Source organism: Pituophis catenifer, unplaced genomic scaffold (assembly GCF_029215685.1).
Source record: "Pituophis catenifer annectens isolate HBS135680 unplaced genomic scaffold, rPitCat1.0.hap2 SCAF_3, whole genome shotgun sequence".
Classification (NCBI taxonomy): domain Eukaryota; kingdom Metazoa; phylum Chordata; class Lepidosauria; order Squamata; family Colubridae; genus Pituophis; species Pituophis catenifer.
Genome location: NW_027256883.1, coordinates 17,123,577 through 17,149,950, shown reverse-complemented (window position 1 = coordinate 17,149,950; position 26,374 = coordinate 17,123,577). Strand labels below are relative to the sequence as shown.

At 41.8% G+C, this 26,374-nt stretch overlaps 1 protein-coding gene across 1 annotated transcript in view; it reads left to right on the top strand.

The window, feature by feature from the left end:
- The window catches only part of COL14A1 (collagen type XIV alpha 1 chain), a 143,459-nt gene that overhangs the window by 109,665 nt on the left and 7,420 nt on the right, over positions 1-26,374 (top strand). Inside the window, exons 40-44 of the mRNA XM_070942037.1 lie at positions 5,860-5,913; positions 8,665-8,736; positions 9,799-9,834; positions 10,213-10,279; positions 10,985-11,173. Of these exons, the coding sequence (XP_070798138.1) occupies positions 5,860-5,913; positions 8,665-8,736; positions 9,799-9,834; positions 10,213-10,279; positions 10,985-11,173 (418 nt within the window). The remainder of the gene's footprint in view (positions 1-5,859; positions 5,914-8,664; positions 8,737-9,798; positions 9,835-10,212; positions 10,280-10,984; positions 11,174-26,374) is intronic.

Below are 26,374 nucleotides of genomic sequence, written 5' to 3'. Positions count from 1 at the left end.
CAGCAGGATGAATTCTGAAGTGTTTTGGGCAATATTATCTGCTCACATTCAGCCAAATGCTGCAGAACTCATTGGACGGCACTTCACAGTGTAGATGGACAATGACCCAAAGCATACTGCAAAAGCAACCAAAGAGTTTTTGAAGGGACAGAAGTGGAATGTTATGCAATGGCCAAGTCAATCACCTGACCTGAATCCCATTGAGCATGCATTTCACTTTCTGAAGACAAAACTGAAGGGAAAATGCCCCAAGAACAAGCAGGAACTGAAGACAGTTGCAGTAGAGACCTGGCAGAGCATCACCAGGGATGAAACCCAGCTTCTGGTGATGTCTATGCGTTCCAGACTTCAGACTGTGATTGACTGCAAAGGATTTGCAACCAAGTATTAAGAAGGGAAAGTTTGATTTATGATTATTATTCTGTCCCATTACTTTTGGTCCCTTAACAAGTGGGAGGCACATATGCAAACTGCTGTAAGTCCTACACCGTTCACCTGAGTTGGATGTACATACCCTCAAATTAAAGCTGACAGTCTGCAGTTAACACACATTGTGTTTGTTTGTTTCATTCCAACTCCATTGTGGTGGTGTATAGAGCCAAAGATGTTAGAATTGTGTCGATGTCCCAATATTTCTGGACCTGACTGTATGTGCTAGTCGTTCCCGACTCTAGAGGGTGGTGCTCATCTCTGTTTCAAAGCCGAAGAGCCAGCGCTGTCCGAAGACATCTCCGTGGTCATGTGGCCGGCATGACTAAATGCCAAAGGCGCATGGAACGCTGTTACCTTCCCACCAAAGGTGGTCCCTATTTTTCTACTTGCATTTTTTACGTGCTTTCGAACTGCTAGGTTGGCAGAAGCTGGGACAAGTAACAGGAGCTCACCAGTGGTGGGTTGCCCCCAGTTCGGACCGGTTCTATAGAACCAATAGTAAAACCAGCGGGAGGCTCCGCCCACCGACCCTGATGTCATCAGGAAGCTTCTGTGCATGTGCAGAAGCGTCTGCGCATGCGCGCAGTCCCGTTGCGAACCAATAGTAAAGGTAAGTAGAACCCACCCCTGGAGCTCACCCCGTTACACGGCATTAGGGATTCGAACCGCTGAACTGCCGACCTTTCGATTGACAAGCTCAGTGTCTTAGCCACTGAGCCACCACGTCCCAGTGCCATATACATGTCAATAAAAAGAGATAAAGGATAGATGTAGGAAATACTTTAACTTCTAGCTGTGGTGAGGAATAGTAGGTGACAGGGTTCCAAGTAACACCCCCAACGAAAGAAGACTCTTTAGTTACAGCAACATCTGGAGGGTCACAGGCCCCCAATACCTGGGCAGAGCATCTCAGTAATGATAGCATTGTTTGAATAATAAAGGTAGCAATGGGAATATCTATACTGTAGAAGCACAGGGCAGTGCAAACCGATGGAAAAAAAATGCTTCCCAAGCAGAAAGTACCTTTGTTCAAAACAATAAAAGGAAATATGCCTTTCTCCTGCCTTGAATGACTTTTCTCGAACATCTCTATGCCTATCACTTCTTTTCATGGACAGGAGGGGTGGGGGAATACAGCTATTCATAACTGGGATTGTTTATTTGCTTACTGTCCGAGACAATTAACTGTGTACAATTTTCCATCTCCTTGGCTTTAGTCTGTCATTGAGTCATTGTGTGTAAAGCCAAGAATGATAAACAATGAAAAATAGGGTTTTGTTCTGCTAACTTTCCATGTTCTAATTGTAATAGTTTTCTTTCTTTCTTTCTTTCTTTCTTTCTTTCTTTCTTTCTTTCTTTCTTTCTTTCTTTCTTTCTTTTTCTTCCTTCCTTCCTTTCTCTTTCTTTCCATCTTTCTTTCTTCTTTTTTTCTACCTTCCTTCCTTTCTTTTCTTCCTTTCTTTCTTTCTACTTTTCTTTTTTCTGTTTACTTTCCTTCCTTCTCTCCTTCCTTCCTTTCTTTTTGTCCCTCCCTTCCTCCCTCCCTCCTTCCTTCTTCTTTCTTTCTACCTTTCTTTTTTCTGTCTACCTTCCTTCCTTCCTTCCTTCCTTCCTTCCTTCCTTCCTTCCTTCCTTCCTTCCTTCCTTCCTTCCTCTCTCGATCTCCCTATTCTTCCATCAAACTGATCTGCTTTGCCATTTCTGCAAGCACATCTAATAACAGGGTTAAAGCCCTCTTCATTCCAAATGGTTCTTTTCCTAAGCATGTTACACAGATGTTAAGTTTGTTCAGATGACAGGGTCTATTTTATGAGAGTTTGTTTATATTTTTTTTTTAAAAAAACCTGGCATGCCAGCTATGATTTTAAGCAAACTATCGAACTCTCTGTCTCAGGAATTGTAGGGGAGAGGAAGAGAAATAATTCTTTGCCATAAATTTATTCTCAGCTCGGTCATTGCAATAAATAAGACATTACAATGGGTATGCATCATAAATTATCAGCTCATATGTTTCATCTCATGGCTTTCTTCCAAGTTTATAAATCTAAAACAATAATGTAAAACTTAGAATCCTTAAGCCCCTTCGTTTCAGAGGCATTTGGAGAATTAAGGTAGCTTTGTTGGCCATCCTATCAAATAACATTCACCTACTTGGAATAGTATGTGCCAGAGGTGGGTTTCAGCAGGTTCTGACCAGTTCTGGAGAACCGGTAGCAGAAATTTTGAGTACTTCAGAGAACCGGTAGTAAAAATTCTGACTGGCCCCGCCCCCATCTATTCTCTGCCTCCCGAGTCCCAGCTGATTGGGAGGAAATGGGGATCTTGCAGTAACCTTCCCCTGGAGTGGGGAAGGAATGGAGATTTTACAACATCCTTCCCCTGCCACGCCCACCAAGCCACAGAACTACCCACAGAACTGGTAGTAAAAATTTTTGAAATCCACCACTGGTATGTGCATAATGTATTTGCCATGGGGTATTGAAACAGCACTCTCACATTGCTAAAATCACTTGAGTTCTAAAGCTGATCTTGCTTTCAACTTATGTTAATCAAGGGTACCCTGCCCTTTTAAATCAGTGTTATTGGGGCATATGATAAAAAAGGGCAGGGTTTCACTTGCTTGGCCATGCCCACCATTTTCAATTGATTGATCCCGCCCGCTCCCCGCCATTACAGGCAACACACCACTATATATTTTAAATTTGTCCCAAGGTGCTTTTTCAAAAGGCAACTGGACTTTCTTGTTTGTTTTTTTCTCTTCCTTGAAAACTTTAGCTTCTCATCCAAGAAGCTTTCGAAGCTGCAGAACTGAAGAAGCTTCTTGGATGAGAAGCGAAACATTTTCAAGGAGAAAAGACAGTCCAATTGCTTTTTGGAAAAATACCTTTGGGACAGCCATGATTAAATGATTGAGAATCTCCATAGACATATTTTTAAATTGTGTGTGTGTGTGTGTGCGTGTGTATGCATGCTTTGGTGTAAAAGGAATGCCATGTGAGAAGCAACATCAGAATGTGCAGTATATGATACAAGCCATAGTCTTAAAAGTAGCAGTTCTTCAGTCAACTTGAGCAGGGGGTTTGACTAGAAGACCTCCAAGGTCCCTTCCAGCTCTTGATATTGTGTTCTGTTCTGTTCAGTGGTGGATTCCTCCCGGTTCGGCCCGGTTCTCCCGAGCCGGTAGTGGTGATGATATGACATCACCGAACCGGTTCTGCACCCCCCACACACCTCTATTCTATTCTATTCTATTCTATTCTATTCTATTCTATTCTATTCTATTCTATTCTATTCTATTCTATTCTATTCTATTCTATTTTACTCTACTCTACTCTACTCTACTCTACTCTACTCTACTCTACTCTACTCTACTCTACTCTACTCTACCCTACCCTGTTCTGTTTGTTCTGTTCTGTTCTGTTCTGTTCTGTTCTGTTCTGTTCTGTTCTACTCTACTGTACTGTACTCTACTCTACTCTACTCTACTCTACTCTACTCTACTCTACTCTACTCTACTCTACATCTTGCATGCTGTGGAAATTAGAGATGAACAGGACCACTTAGGCATGGAGCCTCTTGTTCAGAGTAGGAATCCAAATTAATCAGTATCTGGCCTCCACTTGGACATTTTTAGCAAAGGTGTTTCTAAAAGTTGTCTTCACCGTTGTCTTCACTGTCATGTCACTAATACTATTACAAACTGCCCTACTGTAACTTTTCTGGGATTAAGTTTTGAACTTGGAAGAATAAACAGAGAGAATTCCACATCTGTTATTTATCAGAATGTGGCAATATGGATTCATTCCCTAAACCGCTTTGCAATTAATCTCCTTTTTTTTCCCCGCACACATACTCACACAGCAAACCCTGAGAAGCAGGACTACATAGTCTATGCAAAGGTGGAAATGAAGTGTGTGTGTGTAGCATATGGGCATAGCAGAAACAAACCATGAATGACTCAGCTCCAGCAATTCCACACTAACTTTATTCAATCAAGAACATCTATGAGTAGCTCCAAAAGTAGAACATTTGGTTTAAAGCATAAATGTGAATTTTCTTGTAAATACTATAGAAATCTTGCATAGAAAGTGTCAGATGCAAAAGATCAAGACCACACAGGTTCCACTTAAAATGATTTATTATTAATCATTAGTAATTAGTAATTTATTACTAATAAATCATGAATAGGCACAAGAATCTGCTCAATTAAATAAGAGCCAATGAATGGTGTTAAATAAGAGTCAACGAATTCATGGGAGGTTGGACTTTGTTTGTGATTACATAGGGATTCTAGGCTGATTCCTCTTTTGGCTCCACCCCGGTTTTTGGCATTCCTTCTTCTACAAACAGCCATATGGGAGTAATACACTTTAGCCATAGGAACTAAGTTTAAAAGGTTTCCAAAAATTGTACAACAATCATTCATTTTATTAGTCCAAATCATTTATCGGAATTCTCCATTATTACTTATTTTTGTTGATTTTAAACAAAAAGAAATAGATGACAATAAGTTTAGTTATTTAACTTTATATAGTACGATATCAGGGCCCACGGGCCAAATGTAGCCTGCGGGGTCAAGGCCCACGGGCCAAATGTAGCCTGCGGGGTGCTTAGATCTGACCCACGGGGCCCCCCTGGAATCGGCAAAGGACTGGCCCATGGTGCCTCTGCCAGCGAAAATGGACCTCGGGAGGGCTGCCCTCCCGAACTCCGTTTTTGCTGGCAGAGGGTTGCAGGAGGCCGTGTCAGCCGAAAACAGATCTCAGGAGCCTGTTTTTGCTGGCAGAACACGGAGGCCACCACAGTTGCCCCCGACATGAGTGACATTGAGCTGGCCATGCCCATCCTGCCCATGCCCACCTTGGTCCCTCGAGGTCAAACACAACCCTGATGTGTCCCTCAATGAAATCGAGTTTGACACCTCTCAACTCGCAAAGCATCCGTGGCCTGCTCTCGAGTTGCCATAGGCCGGGGGGATGGGAAACTAACGAAATGGCACAGCAGCCAAAGACAGATGCACATTCCAGGCTTATCACTCTCATGGCTGTATCCCAGAGTTACCTACAGCAGCCGGAGGAGAGTGACCTCTACACAGCCCATGAAATTGCTCCTTTGGGAATGTGATTGATGACACACCCTGGGGGGAGAGGGAAAACAGGGTCATAATTTGAGAGTAAATTACGTAGAGTCAGAGCTGGCTTCACTTGGGAACGTGCTGACATGAAGCTCTTAATAAATAACTAGATTTCTTTTGAAGCTTGGCTCAAGACTCAGGATTTAATTAGGGCATCTGTTGGAACCCTGACAACACCCCTGTACTATATTTATGTGAGAATTAATACAACCTTTATATATATGATCTGGCTAATTCTTTTAAACTGTTAGAAATGAGCAAAATAGTAATCCAAGTATTTTCATGTCTTTTAGGGCCTGATAGGCAAAGACGGACCAACTGGACCTCAAGGTTCCTCAGGACCAGTGGTAAACACCCTCATGTTATTTCATTCTTTTAAAAAATGGTTAAAAACTTTGAATCACAAAAGGGGAATAAGGAATATTTGTTAACTTGCTTTCCTTGCTAAGTAACAAAGTTAATTCATTAACTCTGGATTTCCCAACACAATGTCTGAGAATACTCATGTACCCACAAATAATGTGCCTCTTAAATTATACTTTTAAAAATACCTAATTAAAAAAATATAGAATTTTATCTGTGAAATAAAGTGTACTCCTTTGGCATCATTTTTGTTTCCAAAAATGATTCTGGATCTCAAATGAGACTTGAGGTCTGTTTTAGAAAATAGAAATGATGGATGCACTGGAATCTTTATGTCTTTAAAAAGTCACAAATCTCTGAACTAATTTCAGTCATAACATGCAACAGCTAAAACCCTGAGTCAATTCCAAAGATTAGGGAGTTATTCCAAGGGTTAGTCCCAGCTTTGGCATACAATGATCCACCTAATGGGTTTCATTTCTGTTTTTTTCCATGGAACTTCCATGTCAAGACTATCGATCCAACTTGGGAAAGAAACCTCAAGGCCAAAAACCTGGAATAGCAAATAGTCTGTAGAGATTCTCAGTCCTCCAGGTCATGGTTGTCCCAAAGGTGCTTTTTCAGGAGGCAACTGAAAACTTTCTTGTTTTTTTCTTTTGAAGACGTTTCGCTTCTCATCCAAGAAGCTTCTTCAGCTCTGACAGAACAGTGGGGAATGGAAGGATTTATATTCCTTGCAGACAGCTGGTCATCTGCAACCTTTTAGAGGATCGTTGAATGGTAATGGTGTGGGGGTATGAATGGATTTTCAGAGGAAAAATTGCAGGCTACAAGAACCATTTGCACTACTCAGGTGACCCTGAGGACACAGATAAATCTCCAAGTGCTTCAAGGACCCTCTAAAACAGTGGTTCTCAACCTGTGGGTCGGGACCCCTTTGGGGGTCGAACGACCCTTTCACAGGGGTTGCCTAGGACCATCCGAAAACACATATTTTCAATGGTTTTAGGAATAATTTTATGGTTGGGGGTCACCACAACATGAGGAACTGTATTAAAAGGTCGTGGCATTAGGAAGGTTGAGACCCACTGCTCTAAAAGGATGCAGATTACCAGCTGTCTGCAAAGAATATATATCCTTGCATTCCCCACTATTCTGTCAGAGCTGAAGAAGCTTCTTGGACGAGAAGCGAAACGTCTTCAAAAGAAAAAACAAGAAAGTCCAGTTGCCTCCTGAAAAAGCATCTTTGGGACTGGAATAGCAAATCTTTTTTTAAAAAAACATTAACTGCTTTATCTAGTTAATATAGCCAATTTCGCCCATTTTATTTTGCCTGGATTACTGTAATCATAGTTCGAACTGCAAGAAAGGAAAATCAGGGAATATATTTTCAAACAGTTAAAACAGTCCAGATCAGTCTTAAGTATTATTCTCCAAAGCCCCTGAGAGCAGACTGAGAAATAATGGGTAGAAGCTTCTTAAAGAGAGTGGAAATAAAATGGAATTTCCTGACAGTAACAACATATAATCAGTGGAACAGCTTGCTTCTTGGAATTGTGGGTGCTCTATCACTACAGATCTTCAAAAATACACAACTATTTATCTGGGTTAGTGTAGGGTACCTGCCTTGGGCAAGGAGTTGGAGTAGAAGAACTCCAAGGTCCTCCATAAGTCTTCCAGCTTATGATTCTACATATTTTACTTGGGAGATGACGAGGCTAAGTGCCTTTAGGCAAACTATGAATTACTGTGAAATGTAAACACAGCCAGTGGCTGTGTAATCAGGAGGGGGCAGAACAAAGGGATGTGGTTGTGAAAAATGAAAGAAAATCTGGGAAATTCCTGAATGGAATCTCATTGAATGGACAATGCAGAAGTTGTCCTCTAGTCATGGATATGCAAAAGAAGAGGTTTCATTATGGATGATAGATGGAAAGTCCTCCATACTAGGACAAATACTGCATCCAGTTGGTCACCACACTATTAAAAAGATGTTGAGACTCAAGAAAGAGTGCAGAGAAGAGCAACCAGGATGATTAGAGATCCAGAGACTCAAACATATGAAGAACGGTTACAGGAACAGGGCATGGCTAGTCTAGTGAAGAGAAGGACCAGGGGAGACATGATAGCAGTGTTCCAATATTTGAGGGGCTGCCACAGAGAGGAAGGAAGGGGTCAAGCTATTTTCCAAGGCACCTGAAGGCCAGACAAGGAATATTGGATGGAAACTGATCAAGGAGAGATTCAACCTAGAAATAAGGAGAAATTTTCTGACAGTGAGAACAATCAACCGATGGAACAGAAGTTGCCTTCGGAAGTTGTGGGAGCTTCATCACTGGAGGCTTTCAAGAAGAGATTGGACTGCCATCTGTCAGAAATGGTGTAGGGTCTCCTGCTTGGGCAGGGGTGTTGGACCAGATGATCTACAAGATCCCTTCCAACTCTGTTAACCTGTTAAATAAGTCTGTGGACTAACTAATTTATTACTGCTTTTGTTGAAAAGTTTGCTGAGCAATAACTTGGTTGGTAGATGAGACTTTATCTCTGCTTCTGCAGGAATGATTTACATTTGATTTACCAATGGAGGAAGTGCATAGTTAACCTCACCATGACTCATCTGCTGTCTTTCTGATTCTTGGGCCAAAATGTTGGAGAATGTCAGCAAAGTTTCGAAGCACAATTATATATAAACAGGATGTCTGAACTTCTATTACTTTATTGTGTTCTCTATGCAGGGAATACCTGGTGCTCCAGGTGTCCCAGGAATAATGGGTAATATTGGCCCACAAGGAGATGCTGGACCACCTGTAAGTAAGAATCCATCATACTCTCTCTCTCTCTCTTTATCATATTCTCTCTCTCATCTCTCTAAGGTGCATCTTATACTCTGGTGCGTCTTATACTCAGAAAAATACGGTAGCTTTTGAATGAAAGGTCCTGTTGCCATCCCTGTACATCTTTTTCCCACCTCTCCAATTCTAACTGTAATGTTGGTTGGGGTGGAAGATTTTCACCAGGATAGCTGAGAAAACTTCCACCTTGGTCTATGTCCATGTGCCTAAAACGAAATGATTTTGGAAACACTGACATGTTTTGTAACTGCAGTACCAAAGTAACATTTACTTTGCCTCTGTAGACATTTAAAACAGCTCTATTTCAATGTTTTTTTCTTTGACTTAGAATGAAAACAATGGCTGTCTTCCAAGAAGTCTTTTTTCACATGTTCCCCAATAGAGCGGAGTTTGAAAGATCTTACTGCTAAGTGTGGGATCTGCTATGAACGTCTGCCTGGAATATGACAATTCTTTTGCTATTACAGCAATAGCACTTAGACTCATATATCGCTTCACAGTGCTTTACAGCCCTTTCTAAGAGGCTTACAGAGTCAGCCTATTGCCCCCAACAATCTGGGTCCTCATTTTACTGACCTCAGAAATATGGAAGGCTGAATCAAACCTGAGCCGGTGAGAATCGAACTGCTGGCAGTTGGCAGAATTAGCCTGCAATACTGCATTCTAACCACTGTGCCACCACGGCTCTTATACTTATTATATACACAGATATTTTCCTTCTAACCCAAATATCAGCCAATATCTAGATGGCCAAAAGCTCTTCACGAGCATATCGCACCTCATCACAAAGATACCATGCCATAAGTAATTTTGCTAAATTTTGCAGTCATCTTCGAAGTGTGTTGGGAAGTACAATCCCATCTTTCTTAAATAACTATGGCTGCAGTGGGATTGAAAACACACGACTTACATGTTGCCACATTTATAAAAGCCAGTGAATTACAAAGGAGTGTGGAACTTATTTACATTACATGTTGTGCTTATTTACATTACATTTTGTGCTTCCCTCAAACCCAGGGACTTCCTGGAGTAAAAGGCGAGAAAGGTGAACGTGTAAGTGCCTTAATCACATATCTTGGGGACAGCTTCTTTATTTTTAGAATAAAGTACTACTTTGGGAGGTGGGTTGTTCTTTTTTCAGGATCTGTAGGTGGCAGTCCTGTGCATGTTTATGTAGGAGTAAGTCCTTGTGGGCCTTGTGAGTAGACACCATAGGCTGTGCTGCCAAGACATCCCAACCTTTTCCCAGTTTAGTCCCCTCCAGATGAGTTGGGATTCCAAGGAAGCCACATGGGGATTGAAAGTTCAAAGAATTGCATACTCAACACATTTGGAAGAGGTCAAGTTAGTGAAGATGGATTGTATGTGAGGAACATCTGTATTTTATGCAAGTTATGGGAACTGATGTATCACTATATCCTCAACGTATAGGGAGATCTTCAGTCCCAAGCAATGGTACGGGCAGTAGCTCGTCAGGTGTGTGAACAGCTTATTCAGTGTGAGTACAAGAAATGTTGTACTATCATTGTTCTAATGATTTGTAGATTTTAACCAGGGGTGAAATCCAGCAGGTTCTGACAGGTTTGGGAGAACCAGTAGGGGAAATTTTGAGCAGTTCGGAGAACTGGTAGCAGAAATTTTGAGTAGTTCAGAGAACCGGCAAATACCACTTCTGGCTGGCCCCAGAGTGGAGAGGGAATGGAGATTTTGCAATATCCTTCTCCCAGGAGTGGGGAGGGAATGGGGATTTTGCAGTATCCTTCCCCTGGAGTGGGGTGGGAATGGAGATTTTGCAGTATCCTTCCCCTGCCACGCCCACCAAGCAACACCACACCCACCAAGCCACGCCCACAGAACCGGTAGTAAAAATATTTGGATTTCATCACTGGTTTTAACTGCTAGATGTATTTGTGCATTTTTTTTTAAAAAAAAATACATTTCTGTGTAATTTATTGGGCCAGACCCAACTCATAACTCAAATCGATGCCCACTTATCCTTATTAACATAAAACTCAATCAGGATAGAGTTCTTAGATGAATAATAATAATAATAATATAATAATAATAATAATAATAATAATAATAATAATAATAATAATAATAATAATAATTTTATTTCTATACCGCCCTTCTCCCGAAGGACTCAGGGCGGTGTACAGCCTATACATGAAGCTTATGTTCTCTGTATTTATCTGCATGGCAGCTCACCTGGATAGATACAACTCCATCTTAAATCAGATTCCGAGCAACTCAATCTCAACACGGACTATCCCAGGTCCCCCTGGTGAACCAGGACGGCAAGGCTTACCTGGACCACAGGGAGAGCAAGGATCTTCAGGAAGCCCAGGTTTCCCTGGCAATCCTGGCCAACCTGGAACACCAGGAGAAAGAGGTAAGTGGGTGACTAAGACATATAAAGCTGGAGCTTGTCCAAAGGCCACCAAAGATAGCTTACGATTGTCTGATGTTTTTGGAAATGTCCAAATGTATTATTAGAGTAGTCCTATTAAGAAGAGCTTCTATGTGAAGCTCTCTCTTCCATGAAATAGAATTTCCATCTCAAATGTGAAAATTGTGCCTTGGTAGGTATTGTGCTCAACTTCAACTAGGATGACTCTGTTCACTTTCATCTGTCTTCAGTCCTGATAGTCTAAGTTTTGCCCATCTGGAGCCTATCAGTTGTCTTCTCTTTATGAACTCTCAAATGACAGAAGAACTGATGATCTGTGGGAACCATCAGTTATCTCTGTTGTTGATAGATTTGGTAACCTGCTGACTGAATGAGGGACTACCAGAATTATTTTTGACATACAGATCTTGCTTTGTTTTTTTTTGTTTTTTTTGGCATGGCCTAGTCCACATATATCCAAACTACATACTGGAAATACTTGAAGTCCAGGAACCAAAATAACTAAATAATTCACTGCGAAATAAATGGACTTTAATGTATAAAAAAGATTATTTCAGGCACAAATATTTTCCACCAGACGTCTTCTCTTTCCATTGATCTTTATTCTGAATGGAAATTTGTTCTGGGCATGTATAAGTAATATTTGTTCCTTGGGTTAGAAGATTACAAGGAATGTTTGAAATAATTTACAATTTTTAGTGATATCAGAAATCTATTCTACTAGACTTTCCCATTACTAACCTTTCTACCAATTCTTCATACTATTGACTCAGACTCTTGTCTATTGTCATTTTAGCTCATTGTTCCTACTCTCTGGAGTACTAGAAAAAAATGTGCTCCATCATTTCATAAAACCTTTTCAAGACTGCTTCTCTACAAATTACCATAAATAAGTTGAAGGGACGCAGAGATAGGGTGATCGAAAAAGTCAGCGGCCATTTTGTGATCAAAGCTCTGTAATGAAGGTAAAAAAGAGGGAGGAAGCTGCCATTATGAAAGAGATGAAGGATTCATAAAAATAAGAGTTGAGGAAGGAGCAGCAAACAATTGAAAGCTGCTACTGCTTTAATATATATATATATATATTAGCCCTTGGGCCCTGCAGAGTTCCAGACAGAAATTATTACTAAAATCTGATAAAAACAATTTAAAATGGAATTGGATAAAATACGATTTAAAATGAAATTGGAATAAAATACGATTTAAAATGAAATTGGAATAAAATACAGTTTAAAATGATAGCTTTGATTAGCCTATAGGCCATATCAAAGCACGAGGTGCAAACACATATCGCCAATAAAATCTTATACAAACAATTTAAAATAAGAGTAGGGTAAAATACAATAGTTATAGGCTAAGATACAATATAATTTAATGCATAAATATATAAAATAGAATAAAATGACATAAAATTATATTTCGGTGTCGCCCTTACAATCTACCCCAATCAATCCCATGTATGCAGATCTCAACCAAACCATTTTGTTTAAGTGTTGTGCTGTGTTAAATGTTATTTTCAGATTCTGGCCGCACATAAAGTAAGTTGTTTTGATATGGGGATCGCAATGGGTCATTTGTTTGGTGTATGGACCAAGGTACTTGTCTCTCACTCCCTTATACAAGCAACAGTCAAATAGGATGTGAGCCAGGTTACTGCTTTAATTTGAAAATGGGATATAATGAATAAATCTGGGGATCAGATTGGTTTGCATGTGTGTATGAATAGCCTGCTATTTTAGAAATAATTGAAGTTGATAGCTGTCCCAAAGGCGCTTTTTTAAAAGGCAACTGGACTTTCTCTGTTTTTCCTTGAAGACGTTTCGCTTCTCATCCAAGAAGCTTCTTCAACTGGATGAGAAGCGAAAAATCTTCAAAGAAAAACAAAGAAAATCCAGTTGCCTTTTGAAAAAGAAACTTTGAGACCACCATGACTGGATAACTGAGAATCTCCATAGACATGAAATTGATAGCATCCTATCACATAAATGGAATAATGGGTGGAAACTGATCAAGGAGAGATTCAACCTAGAAATAAGGAGAAGTTTTCTGACATTGAGCACCATCAACCAGTGGAACAGCTCGCCTTCAAAAGTTGTGGGAGCGTCATCCCTGGAAGCTTTCAAGAAGAGATTGGACTGCCATCTGTCAGAAATGGTGTAGGGTCTCCTGCTTGAGCATGGGGTTGGACTAGATGACCTACAAGGTCCCTTCAACTCTGTTATTCTATGTTCTAAATCTACTCTGAAGTGAATCTTTTACATACCTGCACACAAACACACAAACACACAAAAAAGCATGCACCCCACCCCACATGTAAGCGTATGTATAATTCAGCAGCCCAAGCCAATTAAGATGCAAATGTAGAAGGTCTGGGAATTGCATTGTTTGGTTATTTTTTCCCCTTCACTTAATGTATTAAGCCTCTCATCTGGTATCCATGGGATTTGATGTCACAGAATTGGTCCTGATGAGGAAACCTTTCAGCACCCTCCAAGACCCCCCAAAGTAAGAAGAGGGAAGATTTAGGTTTCTATGGGAAAAGAAGTTCAAAGAGCTTTTTTGTTTGGCGGCCCGAGGAAGAAAAGGGGTTGAGGTACGGAGGGACATGGGAAATTGGAAACCAGAAAGAGGCTGAAAGTTAAAATGGGGAGACTAAAGCAACAAGAAGAGGGTCTAAAGTGGCATTCTATGCGTAATTTATATACATATAGTGAAGCCTGAAAGATCTGACACCAGAATGAAAGAGATTGAATGGCAAAGAAGAAAAATAGCGACTTCGACAGTGGTGGAATTTCCCAAATAACCAATGCCAAGTCGGTATGTTTTCATGGAACACACTGGAAAGTTAAGTTTGCAATAAATAAGGTAGAAGAACATGGCATTGAAGTTCTCCTGTTCGGAATTTGTCAGCAAAATTATTTTAAAAGATGAAAAAAAAAAAAAAAGGAAGGCATTTTGGTAGAATTTAATTTCTCAGTTGGAACTGCCGACAGTGGCAAGAATTTTATAGCAGCTGTGTTGACAAAGAGGATGATCCGCTTGGCAGGACAATCTGTTGCTTGTTTGTTTTTATAACAATGGATTAGTAGACTCAGGCTACCAGATTTGGGTCACAGAAATCCGGGCTACCACTCTGCAACCACCATAGCAATAACACTTGGATTTATATACCTCCCTATAGTGCTTTACAGCACTCTCTGAGCAGTTTTCAATATCAGCATATTGCTCCCAAAACAACCTGGCACCTCATTTTATTGACTTTGGAAGGATGGAAGACTGAATGAACCTTGTACCCTGTCAGGATCGAACTACAAACTATGGGCAGAGTTTGCCTGCAATACCGCCTTCTAACCACAGCGCCACCAGGGCTCTTCTGCCGCTATGGCAGCAGAATTAGAGTTTGATCTATCTCTTGGTTGCTATGTTGGGATTGTTTCCAAAACTCCAGGTAAACAATGATTTGGAGCAAGAGGATGGGACTGTTTGCAACATCTGTTTTTTTGAACAATAGATATCTTGAAGTTTCACAAAGCTTAAGTGGAGATATTTGGAGAAGATGAAACTTAGCAAGGCTTTAGGAATGGCAACAATTAGAAGATCAACCATATACATATTTTTTCACTTCCACATGTGATTAAAGGTAAAGGTTCCCCTCGCACGTATGTGCTAGTCGTTTCCGACTCTAGGGGGCAGTGCTCATCTCTGTTTCAAAGCCGAAGAGCCAGCGCTGTCCGAAGACGTCTCTGTGGTCATGTGGCTGGCATGACTAAATGTCAAGGGTGCATGGAACGCTGTTACCTTCCCACCAAAGGTGGTCCCTATTTTTCTACTTGCCTTTTTTGCGTGCTTTCGAACTGCTACGTTGGCAGAAGCTGGGACAAGTAACGGGAGCTCACCCCGTTATGCGGCTCTAGGGATTTGAACCGCTGAACTGCTGACTTTTTGATAGACAAGCACAATGTCTTAGCCACTGAGCCACCACATCCTTCACATGTGATTATGGGGACATTTAATAGAAGTCTACTCTGGTCCAAGAAAGCCCGTTGGATCTAGTGATTAGATACGGGACTCGTAGTACAGAAACCTGTACTACATGAACTACAAAACCTCATGTACTACAAAACCTCATAGTACATGAAAGCCAGCTGAGTGATGGGGCCAGTTCTTTTCTCTCAGCCCTAGGAAGAAGACAATGGAAAACCATTTTTGAAAATGTTGCCAATTACCAATAGTACAATGAAGGTTTGAGAGTTGGCTACAATTGAAGCAATCTTACATTAGCTGTTTCAAAATGTGATTGGATATACCTGATAATGAAACATTAAGATGAATATGATTCTCTGGATATTACAGCCACTTCAACACCACTTCATCGCCTATCAGTGTCTTTGCCTTAATGGATACAGACGTCCCATCAAACTGATATTTCAAATTCACTTTAAGAATGTCCTTAACAGAATGTCCATGGCTTCCATATTCTCAATTCATCAGAATTTCAGTGTTTCGGCAGATTACCGAATAGCAAGATTTAGATTAAAGCCTTGAACGGTGAAACCTTCATTATAACCTGTGTCTGAATACTGTACTGACAGATCCAGAAAGGTTCCTGATTGTGTTAGTAAGTGGGGAGGATTTGCTGGCCAGATGTAGCTCATCAATTTGAGGTCCAAATTTCTAATAAACAAGAAGAGAATCTTCTAGTGCAGATACACGACAAGCTATATTTTGTAATTTCATTTGAGTGTTCACAGAGATTTTATGGCAATGTACCGTATTTTTCGGAGTATAAAACACACCTTTTTCCCCCCTAAAAGGGGGTGAAAATTTAGGTGCATCTTATACACCGAATATAGCCCTGCCCACCCACTGGCCCCCACCCTTTGGCCTCTGCCTCCCAGCAGTTTACCTCCTTGCAGCAAGCAGCAAGAAGAAACAGCCCATTTCAGCTTCAGCACAGCCTAATTAGCACAAGTTGATTGGATCGGCCTCCCCACTGCAGGCTGCAGGGATTGCCATAGCCTATTGCTGTAAGGGTCTCTGATGCTTGCTGCAAGGAGATAAATTGCTGGGAGCAGATTTTTTTTTCTTGTGCTAATCAAGCTATGCTGAAAACGAAAATGAAAGTAAAGCAGGCTATTCGCTGTTTGCTGCAAGGAGGCAGACACAGAATCAGATTTCTTTTTCTTGTTTTCCTCACCAAAAAGGGTAGGTGCGTCTTATAGACCGGAGCGTCTTATACTTTGAAAAATACGGTATCTGGAAGACTAACATCTGTTACCATAAGGTTTCTATCTTTCCACACATTACAATCAACTTGGACAGCATGGAAACTACCTCCATCTTTTCCAGTAGGTCATTAGTTTATGTGGGAATAAGGAAATGAGTATCAGAAAGAATTGCAAACAGATATCTCCTTCATAATTAATTTCAGTTTCAAGCCAAAGACACTATTTGGCTTTGGTGAGTGAACTAAGAGCTGTTCTTAACAAAGTTACGCAAAGAAGATGGATTCACAACAAGAACAAAATTACATTGAATTCCTGTTTAATTACCTAGACATTGAACCATTTTCGGTCACATTAATAATTGCAATTTATTTGAAACTTTTGCAAAGTTGAGATTTCAGAAGGTGGAGTCTTGTTCAATAAACCTGCAACATTTTTGTGACTGAGCGGCATGATGGCCTAATGGTAAAGATGCTGACCTCCCACTTGGAAGGCTGAGAGTTCAATCCTAGCCCTGGCAGATGTTTCTCTCCTAGGACACAAAGAAAACAATATCTGCTGCAAATTTCATGTAGGCATCAGGAAGGGCATCCGGCCAGGAAACGCTCAGCTCTATACAGTCGCCCCGACTCCACCCCGATAAAAAGGATTACAGGGTGGTTAAAAGGGGGTTTTATGACTGAATAAAGCAGTCCTAGTAATACATAAATAAAGAGTTGACACTAATAGCCCTATAGGAAAAAGACACAGGAAAATGATTTAATCTCAAAACTATTTATTTCATGTGTCCATATACATGCATTAGTAAAGAATCAAGGTCCCGAATATTGTTGTTCAATCACTTTGGAGAGATTCAACGTAGAAATAAGGAGAAATTTTCTGACAGAACAATCAACCAATGGAACAGAAGTTGCTTTTGGAAGTTGTGGGAGCTTCGTCACTGGAAACTTTCAAGAAGAGACTGGACTGCCATCTGTCAGAAATTTATTTATTTATTTATTTATTGGTTCGATTTATATACTGCCCTTCTCCGGTGACTCAGGGCGGCTTACAATGCATTAAGCAATAGCTTTCGCCCCCCCCCCAAGCGGGTGTTCTTTTTTATACAGCTTATTGCCCCCACAATCTGGGTCCTCACTTTACCTACCTCGAAAGGATGGAAGGCTGAGTCAACCTTGAGCCTGGTGAGATTTGAACTTGCAGTAATTGCAGGCAGCTGGTGCTACTTAACAGCATTTTAGTCTGCTGCGCCACCAAGGGTCTCCTGCTTGAGCAGGGGGTTGGACTAGAAGACCTCCAAGGTCCCTTCCAACTCTGTTATTCTATTATTCTATCTGATGGATGTCATTTCACCAGGATTGTTTGTCAGTGACTGCTTCTCTGAGATGTTCTAAGGCAGGGGTGTCAAACTCAATTTCATTGAGGGCTGCATCATGGTTGTGTTTGACTTTGGGTGTGTGTGGGTGTGGTCAGAGTGGGTGTGGCCAGCTCAACGTCACTCGCGCCTGTGAGGGCCCGAGCACTATGCCAGAGAAAACGGGCTCCCGAGCTCCGTTTTCGGCTGCAATGGCCTCCTACAACCCTCTGCCAGCGAAAACAGAGTTCTGGAGGGCTATGTATGGGCCTTCCGAGTTCTGTTTTTGCTGGCAGAGACATCGTAGGACTATCCTTTACTATTTCCAGGGTGGCCCCGCAGGCCGGATCTAAGGACCCTGCAGGCCGGCTCCGGCTCCAGGACCTTGACTTCGACATCCCTGTTCTAAGGTCATATTTATGTTATCAGTATCTAGCAAGATCTCTATTCTTTTCTCACACGCTTTTTTTTTTGGCGGCTTTAAACTTTCCCAAGCATAAAGATATTCTCCAAAGAGTTTTATCTTTTCATTCTGATGGTAAATAGCAAAAACATTCATTCCGTCCAAGCTTCCTTGTTAGATTTCTCAAATGTGTTGTAAACAAAAACTTACAGATAGTCCTTCAAGTATTATCGCAACGGTGACCAGCATTTCTGTTGCTTAGCAAAGCAGTTGTTCAGTGAGCCTGGCCCCAATTTTACAACTTTTTTGCCATGGTTGTTAAGCGAATCAGTGCAGGAGTTAATCACATGGTTATTAAGTGAGTCTGGCTATTGATTTTGCTTGTTGAAAGCTGGCTTGGAAGTTTGTAAATGGTGATCATGTGACCTCGGAATGCTGTAACCATTGTAAATACAGGCTGGTTTTGACCCCAAATTTTGATCACATGACTCTAAAGATGGTCTCCTGCTTGAGCAGGGGGTTGGACTAGATGATCTACAAGGTCCCTTCCAGCTCTCTTATTCTATATTCTAAATAAATGTTTGTAAATTGAGGACTATATGAATGAGTCTTATGTCTAACAATCTTCTGTAAGCTATTTAGGAATCAGAATGGAATGAGTGCGTAGGTCATAAATTTCAAAATAGATGAGAGATTTTTTTCTTGACTAAATATGTATGCTTTAGGGAAATTTCTTGGCCTCTGAATCAGTAAATTGAGAAGGCAACCAAAAGGACTGATGAAAATATAACAAACTATGCAGCTGGTTAAGAGTTGAAGATTTGGCTGTTGGTTAAATTGTTCTAGGAATGGTGTTTTATCCGGATAAATCAAATTCATGGGAATTTGATTTAGCCATTTATCCTTTAATCTTCCAGATGCTACCTGCACCCTTAAGTAAAATCACTATAATTTTTTTAAAAAATCAGCTCCACAAACAATGAAAACAGTTGTAGTGAGAGCTTCCTTTAAACTTCCACCGTTTCATTTGTTTTCAGTTTTACTCCAAATTAGACTTTCCCCAATTTGGTGTCAACGAGATAACAGACTGTATAAAATCAGTAAAGAAGGAGAGGGGAAAAAATCCCCAATTTCTTTCTGCTAATGAAATCTTCACTCTACTTTTGCTTGCTTTGTGCACTTAACATCTCTTCTTGTTGAAATTATTTCATGAAAAATGCCAATTCTTGTTTTAGGGAAGAAACCCACAGTAAAAATAAAAGCTGAGTGGGAAACACTGTTTGCGTGCCATGGGCATGAGTTCAAACAACATTGGCATAACAGCATAACTATTTGTTGGCACCTTGAACACGGAGCAGAAACAGCATTAATTATACTGTGGTTTCTATGTGCTAGAATTTGCTTTCCAGTTATCCCACCAGAGAGCTGAGGAGTGAATATTTCACACATTAATCATAAATACTAAAACCAGGAGAGTGAAACAAAGGCTCTTCTCCAATTTTCAGTGATGCAATTCTCCTTTGTCCTTGAGACTAGAGCAGCGATGGCTAACCTTTTTGCCCTTGCATGCCAAAAGCATGGGGGGGAGTGTAGGGGGGGTGTCGAGTGCGCATATGCCCACACCCATAATTCAATGCACCCCGCCCCCATGCATGCACACATGACCCCCACATGCTCCCCCTGCTTTTGGCACGTGATGGCACGGTGGGCATGGTAGGCCCATTTTTGCCCTCCCCAGGCTCCAGAGGCTTTCTAGGAGCCTGGGGATGGCAAAAACGGCCTTCCCCACCCCCCTGGAGGCCGTCCGGAGGCCAGAAATGGCCCATTTCCCGACTTCCGGTGGGCCCAAAAGGCTCGAAAATCAGCTGGCCGGTGCACACATGCACACTGGAGCTGAGCTAGGGCAATGCTTGCGTGCCCACAGATATGATTCCATGTGCGACCTGTGGCATGCATGCCATAGGTTCGCCATCACGGGACTAGAAGAAAGGCCAGGTTAGTGTAGCGATGAAGGTGCTGGCGTAGAAACCAGGAGACTGGCCCAAAGTCACCCAGTTGATTTTCATGCTCAAAGATGAACTAGAAATGAACGTCTCCTAGTTTCTGGTCCAGCATCTTCATCACAATATCAAACAGATATAGTGATAGTGTAAAACACCTTCCATGAGGTCAATGTTCTGGTTGAGATTGAACAGCTTTGCTTCTTTCAAACCCTATCCTTTTTCAACTTGTCAATAAACTGGGTGGAGGGAAGGGTGGAATGGAATGTTGAAAAGTTATGCCACAGAGCATGAGAGCCTGGAAACTATCAAGGTCACCAATTCAGGTGCTTGAGAAGGAGGTGGACTGTTCCCATAACAAAAGGACGTCTCATAATTGGACAATGTGATCACTTAGGGGTGGGAAGAAAGGGAAGCCATTGTTTAACTAGGCAAGCATTTGTGCAGGAAATCCAGAGCTAGTTTTGATTCTTCAGTACCAAAATCGTGTATCCAATAAAGTACTTTTGGGAATCACCCCCCCCCCAAGAGAAATGATCAGAGAGGCATAAAACCTAATGGCCAGATATGAGGAAGGGGACAGCTGTTGCCCTCCTGCAGGTTTCTCACATAGACAGATTGGGATGCTTGCTTTCAAGATGGCTTGTACCGTTTTCATTGGGGAAAATGCTGGTTTACTGCTAAATGACTCGGATCTATCTTCTGCCAGATGACCAGAGTTACAAGATTAATAGGAAATAAAATATGATTGAAAATTTGGGTTAAAGCAGAGCATGTGTCCACTGTGAGATTGGTTCCGAATGTTTGATTCTGAACATTTATAGTATTCATTGTTTTCCCTTACTACAATCATCTTCTCCTTCTCCTCCTCCTCCTCCTCCTCCTGCCTTCTATGTTAACTTTGCCCAGAATTGAAGATGAATTGGCTAACAAGTAAGGAAATAAATAAGCAATCAAATAAATAAATAAATAATATGAACACTCCCTGTTTGACTTGGGCATTTCCACAACCAGGATGTGGATTTCAGAGGTTTACCCAGGAGAGTAGCTGACACAGCCACATTGTGTGAATGTTGCTAGTATCCCTCACATTATTTTCAACAGCACTGGGCCAAAGGAAGAAAGCCAAGATAATTATTTCTTTTCCACATGTATTAAATACTTTTTTTCAATTTTTGGAAGGATGTTAATTTAGTCCAGCTGCTCCCACCCTTACTCTTCAGAATTTCAGTGTGTCCTTTGAATCGTAAATTGCAATGGAAAACCATGACTTCAGGTTTCCTTTAAGCCTGAATACAATTATGTCTTTTCCCAAAAAAAAAAAAAAAAAAAAGCCTGGGAAACTAGCCTAGGATCTTGGCTTGATGATTGATTTTCTTTTAATTGCTTTATTAATCTTATGCCAAACCACCTGACTATGTCTTCTCTCTGAAACAATGCTAAATATTCAGTGTCAGCCTTAGCTTCTGGCCAGAGGAGAACTCTGGAGGTTGCGACCTACAAGCCAGTTGGATTAGATTTTAAGCCAACAATCCATGGAAACATTATGATTTCAATCTAAGTACAGTTTGGCTCACCCTTGAATTGGAATTCAGCCCTGCAGTCTTTTCAGAGTTTATTCTACCAATGCCTACGATGGATTCAGTTTTTATTCCCATCTTGCTCATCTCTCTTGGGTTAGCCACGTGGATATGGCAAAACATGGAGGAAAAGGCCAAATTGTAACTTCCCATTTATCAGAGACCCACATTTAATTTCAAGCATCTGTCCCTGGATACTTAAAATCCCTTGTGGTGAGGGGTTTGAGGAGTGGGATAGCCCATTATTATTATTTTTTTTAAATTTGATTTATATGCCGCCCTTCTCCGAAGACTCAGGGCGGCTTACAATGTGCTCAGCAATAGCCTTCATCCTTTTGTATATTTTATACAAAGTCAGCTTATTGCCCCCACAACTGGGTCCTCATTTCACCCACCTTAGAAAGGATGGAAGGCTGAGTCAACCTTGAGCCTGGTGAGATTTGAACTGCCAAATTGCAGGTAGTTATTAAGTTGGTCTTAATAACCAGCTTAATAACAGGGTGCCTTAAACCTCTGTACTATAGCACTTAGCCTTATATACCGCTTTACAGCCCTCTCTAAGTGGTTTATAGAATCACCATATTGCCCCCAACAATTTGGGTCCTCATTTTACCCACCTTGGAAGGATGGAAGGCTGAGTCAACCTTGAGCCTAGTGAGATTTGAACTGCCAAATTGCAGGTAGCTGGCAGGCAGCAGAAGTAGCCTGCAGTACTGCACTCTAACCACTCCGCCACCTCAGCAGTGGTTCAGGAAGTTGCTATCCAGAGGGTAGTTATTATATTTATGTCTCTTCTAACTTTCTTCCTCCCATTGCTTTTCTTGCTATGTTCTTCCTAGTTTTCTTCTTTTACCTGGGGAAAAAAAAGCAGATTTCTATGGTGGCAGGGGGAGAGAATCAGTTTGGTCTAGTGGTTAAGGCACCAGGCTAGGAGCCAGGAGACTGTGAGTTCTAGCCACTGGTGGGATTCAAATAATTTAATAACCGGTTCTCTGCCCTAATGACCAGCTGGGTGGGCGTGGCCATGGTGGGCATGGCCAGGAGGTGTGACAGGCAGCACTCGGACTCCTGCACCCTCCTGGGAGCAAAAATGGCTGCGGGGGGGATGTGCCCCCCCCCCACATTTTGGGCCTAGTAGGCCTCCCTGCAGCCTCCTGGGAGTGAAAACGGATCGTGGGGGGGCCACGCGGCACTCCCTCCGCACCCTATTTTGGGCCTAGTCGGCCTCTCTGTAGCCTCCTGGGAGCGAAAACAGGCTGTGTGGGTGGCATACTGCACCCCCATGCCCCGTTTTGGGCCTAGTAGGCCTCTCTCCACTTACCTGGGAGCCCAAATGGGGCGCGTGGAGATTCCTGGAAGGGATGGGGCGGGGCAGGGCCAGTCAGCAATTTAACTACTGGTTCGACTGAACTGGTCCGAACCAGCTGAATCCCACCACTGGTTCTAGCACCAGAACCAGTATGAAAGCTTAAGTATGAAAACTGGCTAGGTGACTTTGAGCCAAGCTCCAGGAAAACTGGGAGTTCTAGCCAGCCTTAGGCATGAAAAATCAGCTGGCTGATTTTGGACCAGTTTCAATCTCTCAGCCCAGTTTACCTCAAAGGGTTGTTGTTGTTGTGGGGAAAATGGGAGGAGGAAGAAGTTCGGGTAGTCCTCAACTTACGAACACAATTGAGCCCAAAATTTATGTTGCTAAGTGAAACATTTGTTAAGTGAGTTTTGCCCCATTTTACGACCTTTCTTGCCACCGTTGTTAAGCGAATCATTGCAGTTATTCAACTAATAGCATGGCTGTTCCGTGAATTTGACTTCCCCATTGTCAGAATTTCCCAAAAGGTGATCATAGGACAGGACTCCAGGACAGTGTAACTGTCATAAATATGAGTCAGTTGAGAAGCATCTGAATTTTGATCACATGGCTATGGGGAGGCTGCAACAGTGATAAGTGTGAAAAATGGTCATAAATCGCTTTTTTTCAGTGCCGTTGTAATTTCAAATGGTCACTAAATGAACTGTTGTAAGTCGAGGACTACCTGTATCGTGTGTGTTCATCACCTTGAGTTATTTGTAAAAATAATAAAGGTGGGATATAAATAAAGTGAAAATAACAATGAAGTGAGAACAGGAAACTTAGAGAAGCAGAGCACAATAGACCCCTAAAGTAACAACCTGCCCAAAGCTCCTTCCAGCTTATGGTCAGTTAGTATTAACTTGATTTCCAGGAAACAAAAATTAACAATCCAAGCAAAGAGAGCCGAGGTGGCGCAGTGGTTAGAGTGCAGTATTGCAGGCTGCAATTTGGCTGCAGTTTGGCAGTTCAAATCTCACCGGCTCAAGGTTGACTCAGCCTTCCATCCTTCCCAGATGGGTAAAATGAGGGCCCAGATTCTTGGGGGCAAGAGGCTGACTCTGTGAACCTCTTAGAGAGGGCTGTAAAGTACTATGAAGCGGTATATAAGTCTAAGTGCTATTGCTATTGCTACCTTGTTTCCCCTAAAATAAGACATCACCTGATAATAAGCCCAATCGGGCTTTTGAGCGCATGCGCTAAAATAAGCTCCCCCCCCAAATAAGCGCTCCCCAAAAATAAGTCCTCCCCGAAAATAGTTAAACGCATGCACAGCTGGTCCCCGCCATTTCCTCTGGTTAGTGTTAGGGAGACAGAGCTGGAAATCAGGTAAGACAGCAAGAGGAGCCCCTTCTTGCTCCATGCGCCCCAAAATAATAAGACATCCCTGAAAATAAGGCCAAGCACTTATTTTGGGTTTCAAAAAAATATAAGACAGGGTCTTATTTTCGGGGAAATATGGTATAAAGGGAGGCCATTTCTAAAAAGGGCTTTTAAATAATTCCTTACTAGAAAAGCAGGCCAGCTGCAGCAACTTCTTTGAAAGCAATTAGCAATTACTGGCCAGGCCTGGGTTTTGTTTTTTTTTTTGCTGTCAAGCAACAAGGACCAATTTTTGTGTGCATGTGTGTCCTGAGCATGTGAGGTGATCTAACTACGCAAGACCCATAATGGCATTGTAATATAATTCAGGAAATAAGTATGTCTGGTTTTGCTGCTGGCACCGATGCTTCAACTGATAGCACCATATGGAAGCCCATTTGAAAAAATAAAATGTATCATCTTCTGTCTGGTTTTTAAATCCAGGTTTTGCAAGGGGAGGGAGGCAATTTGTATCCAAGTGTATTTTCAGAATTCCACTGCTGAGGAAGTTTCTTTTGAATTCAGCCTCGATAAAAGTAATAATAAAAAGTAATAATAAAAGTAATGAGCCACAGTGGCGCAGTGGTTAAAGTGCAGTACTGCAGGCTACTTCTGCTGACTGCCGGCTGCCTGCAATTTGGCATTTCAAATCTCACCAGGCTCAAGGTTCACTCAGCCTTCCATCCTTCCGAGGTGGGTAAAATGAGGACCCAGATTGTTGGGGGCAATAGGACGACTCTGTAAACCGCTTAGAGAGGGTTGTAAAGCAGTATATAAGTCTAAGTGCTATTGGTAATACTGATACAGTTACTTCACAGCCATTAGAAAGTCATGCAGCCATTGCAATTAGCAAAGGGTGCACACTGAGTATTCGGGGAGAATAGCTAGTGATTCTTTAACAATGTTATTTTTTATAAGGCGCTGATGCTGAAATGCCAGCTTTGATTCTGTGCATGCATATGCGGTGCAAAATGAAAGGAAGTGAAATGGCTGCAACAGAAAACCTGAGGAAAAAAATGATGGAAAGGGATCCATCAGTCAGCTCAGGTTTATGAAGCTTTGAAGTAAAACATAGTTCTTACAATTGCCAACTTCACATGTGGAAAATTCAGCATCCTCACTTTGCTGAATACTGCCTGGTGGCTGGACGTATTTATATGCATTTACTTTTGCTATATATCCACCCTTCCTTTTTGCCAACAAGACATTTGAAGCAGTCAGACTTCTACTCAGGTAAAGCTTCTGGCAGAGCAGGGAAATTGTGAGAGGTTAGAAGTTTTGTTTCCACTCCCCCTTTTTTCCAGTGCAACTTTTCTCTGAAAATCTTGCTCCTGACAGCCCAATCCAGCAGCAAACTTTTGAAAATGCCGTGCTTACAGAAGATGGCGACTCAGATCTGAGTGTCTGTAATAAGCATACAGGCTAAAATGCTGATCTTGGGATTGTAAATCAAGCTGAGGGGTAAACTACAGATGGCTAAACACCTCAGATAAAGTAGCTGGAATTGATGCTTTTGAATTGCAGTGTTGAAGGAGACTCTTGAGAGTCCCTTGGACTGCAATCAGTCAATCCTAAAAGAAATCAACCTTGATCGTTCTTTGGAACGACAGATACTGAAGCTGAAGCCCAAATACTTTGGCCACTTAACGAGAAGAGAGGACTCCTTGGAAAAGACCCTGATCAGTGGTGGTATTCAGCTGGTTTTTGACCAGTTCAGGCGAACCGGTAGTGGCGACCTCCCCCCGGTATTATGCCATCCTATTTAGCCACGTTTCGAAGCCGCGTGCATGCGTGCAAGCTGTGCACGCTAGCAAAGCGCATGCACGGAAGGCCACATGTATGCACAGAAGGTGCACAAGCGGAGCATGTGCGCATGTCCGCTCACATATTTGGTGCGCAGCAAACCGGTGG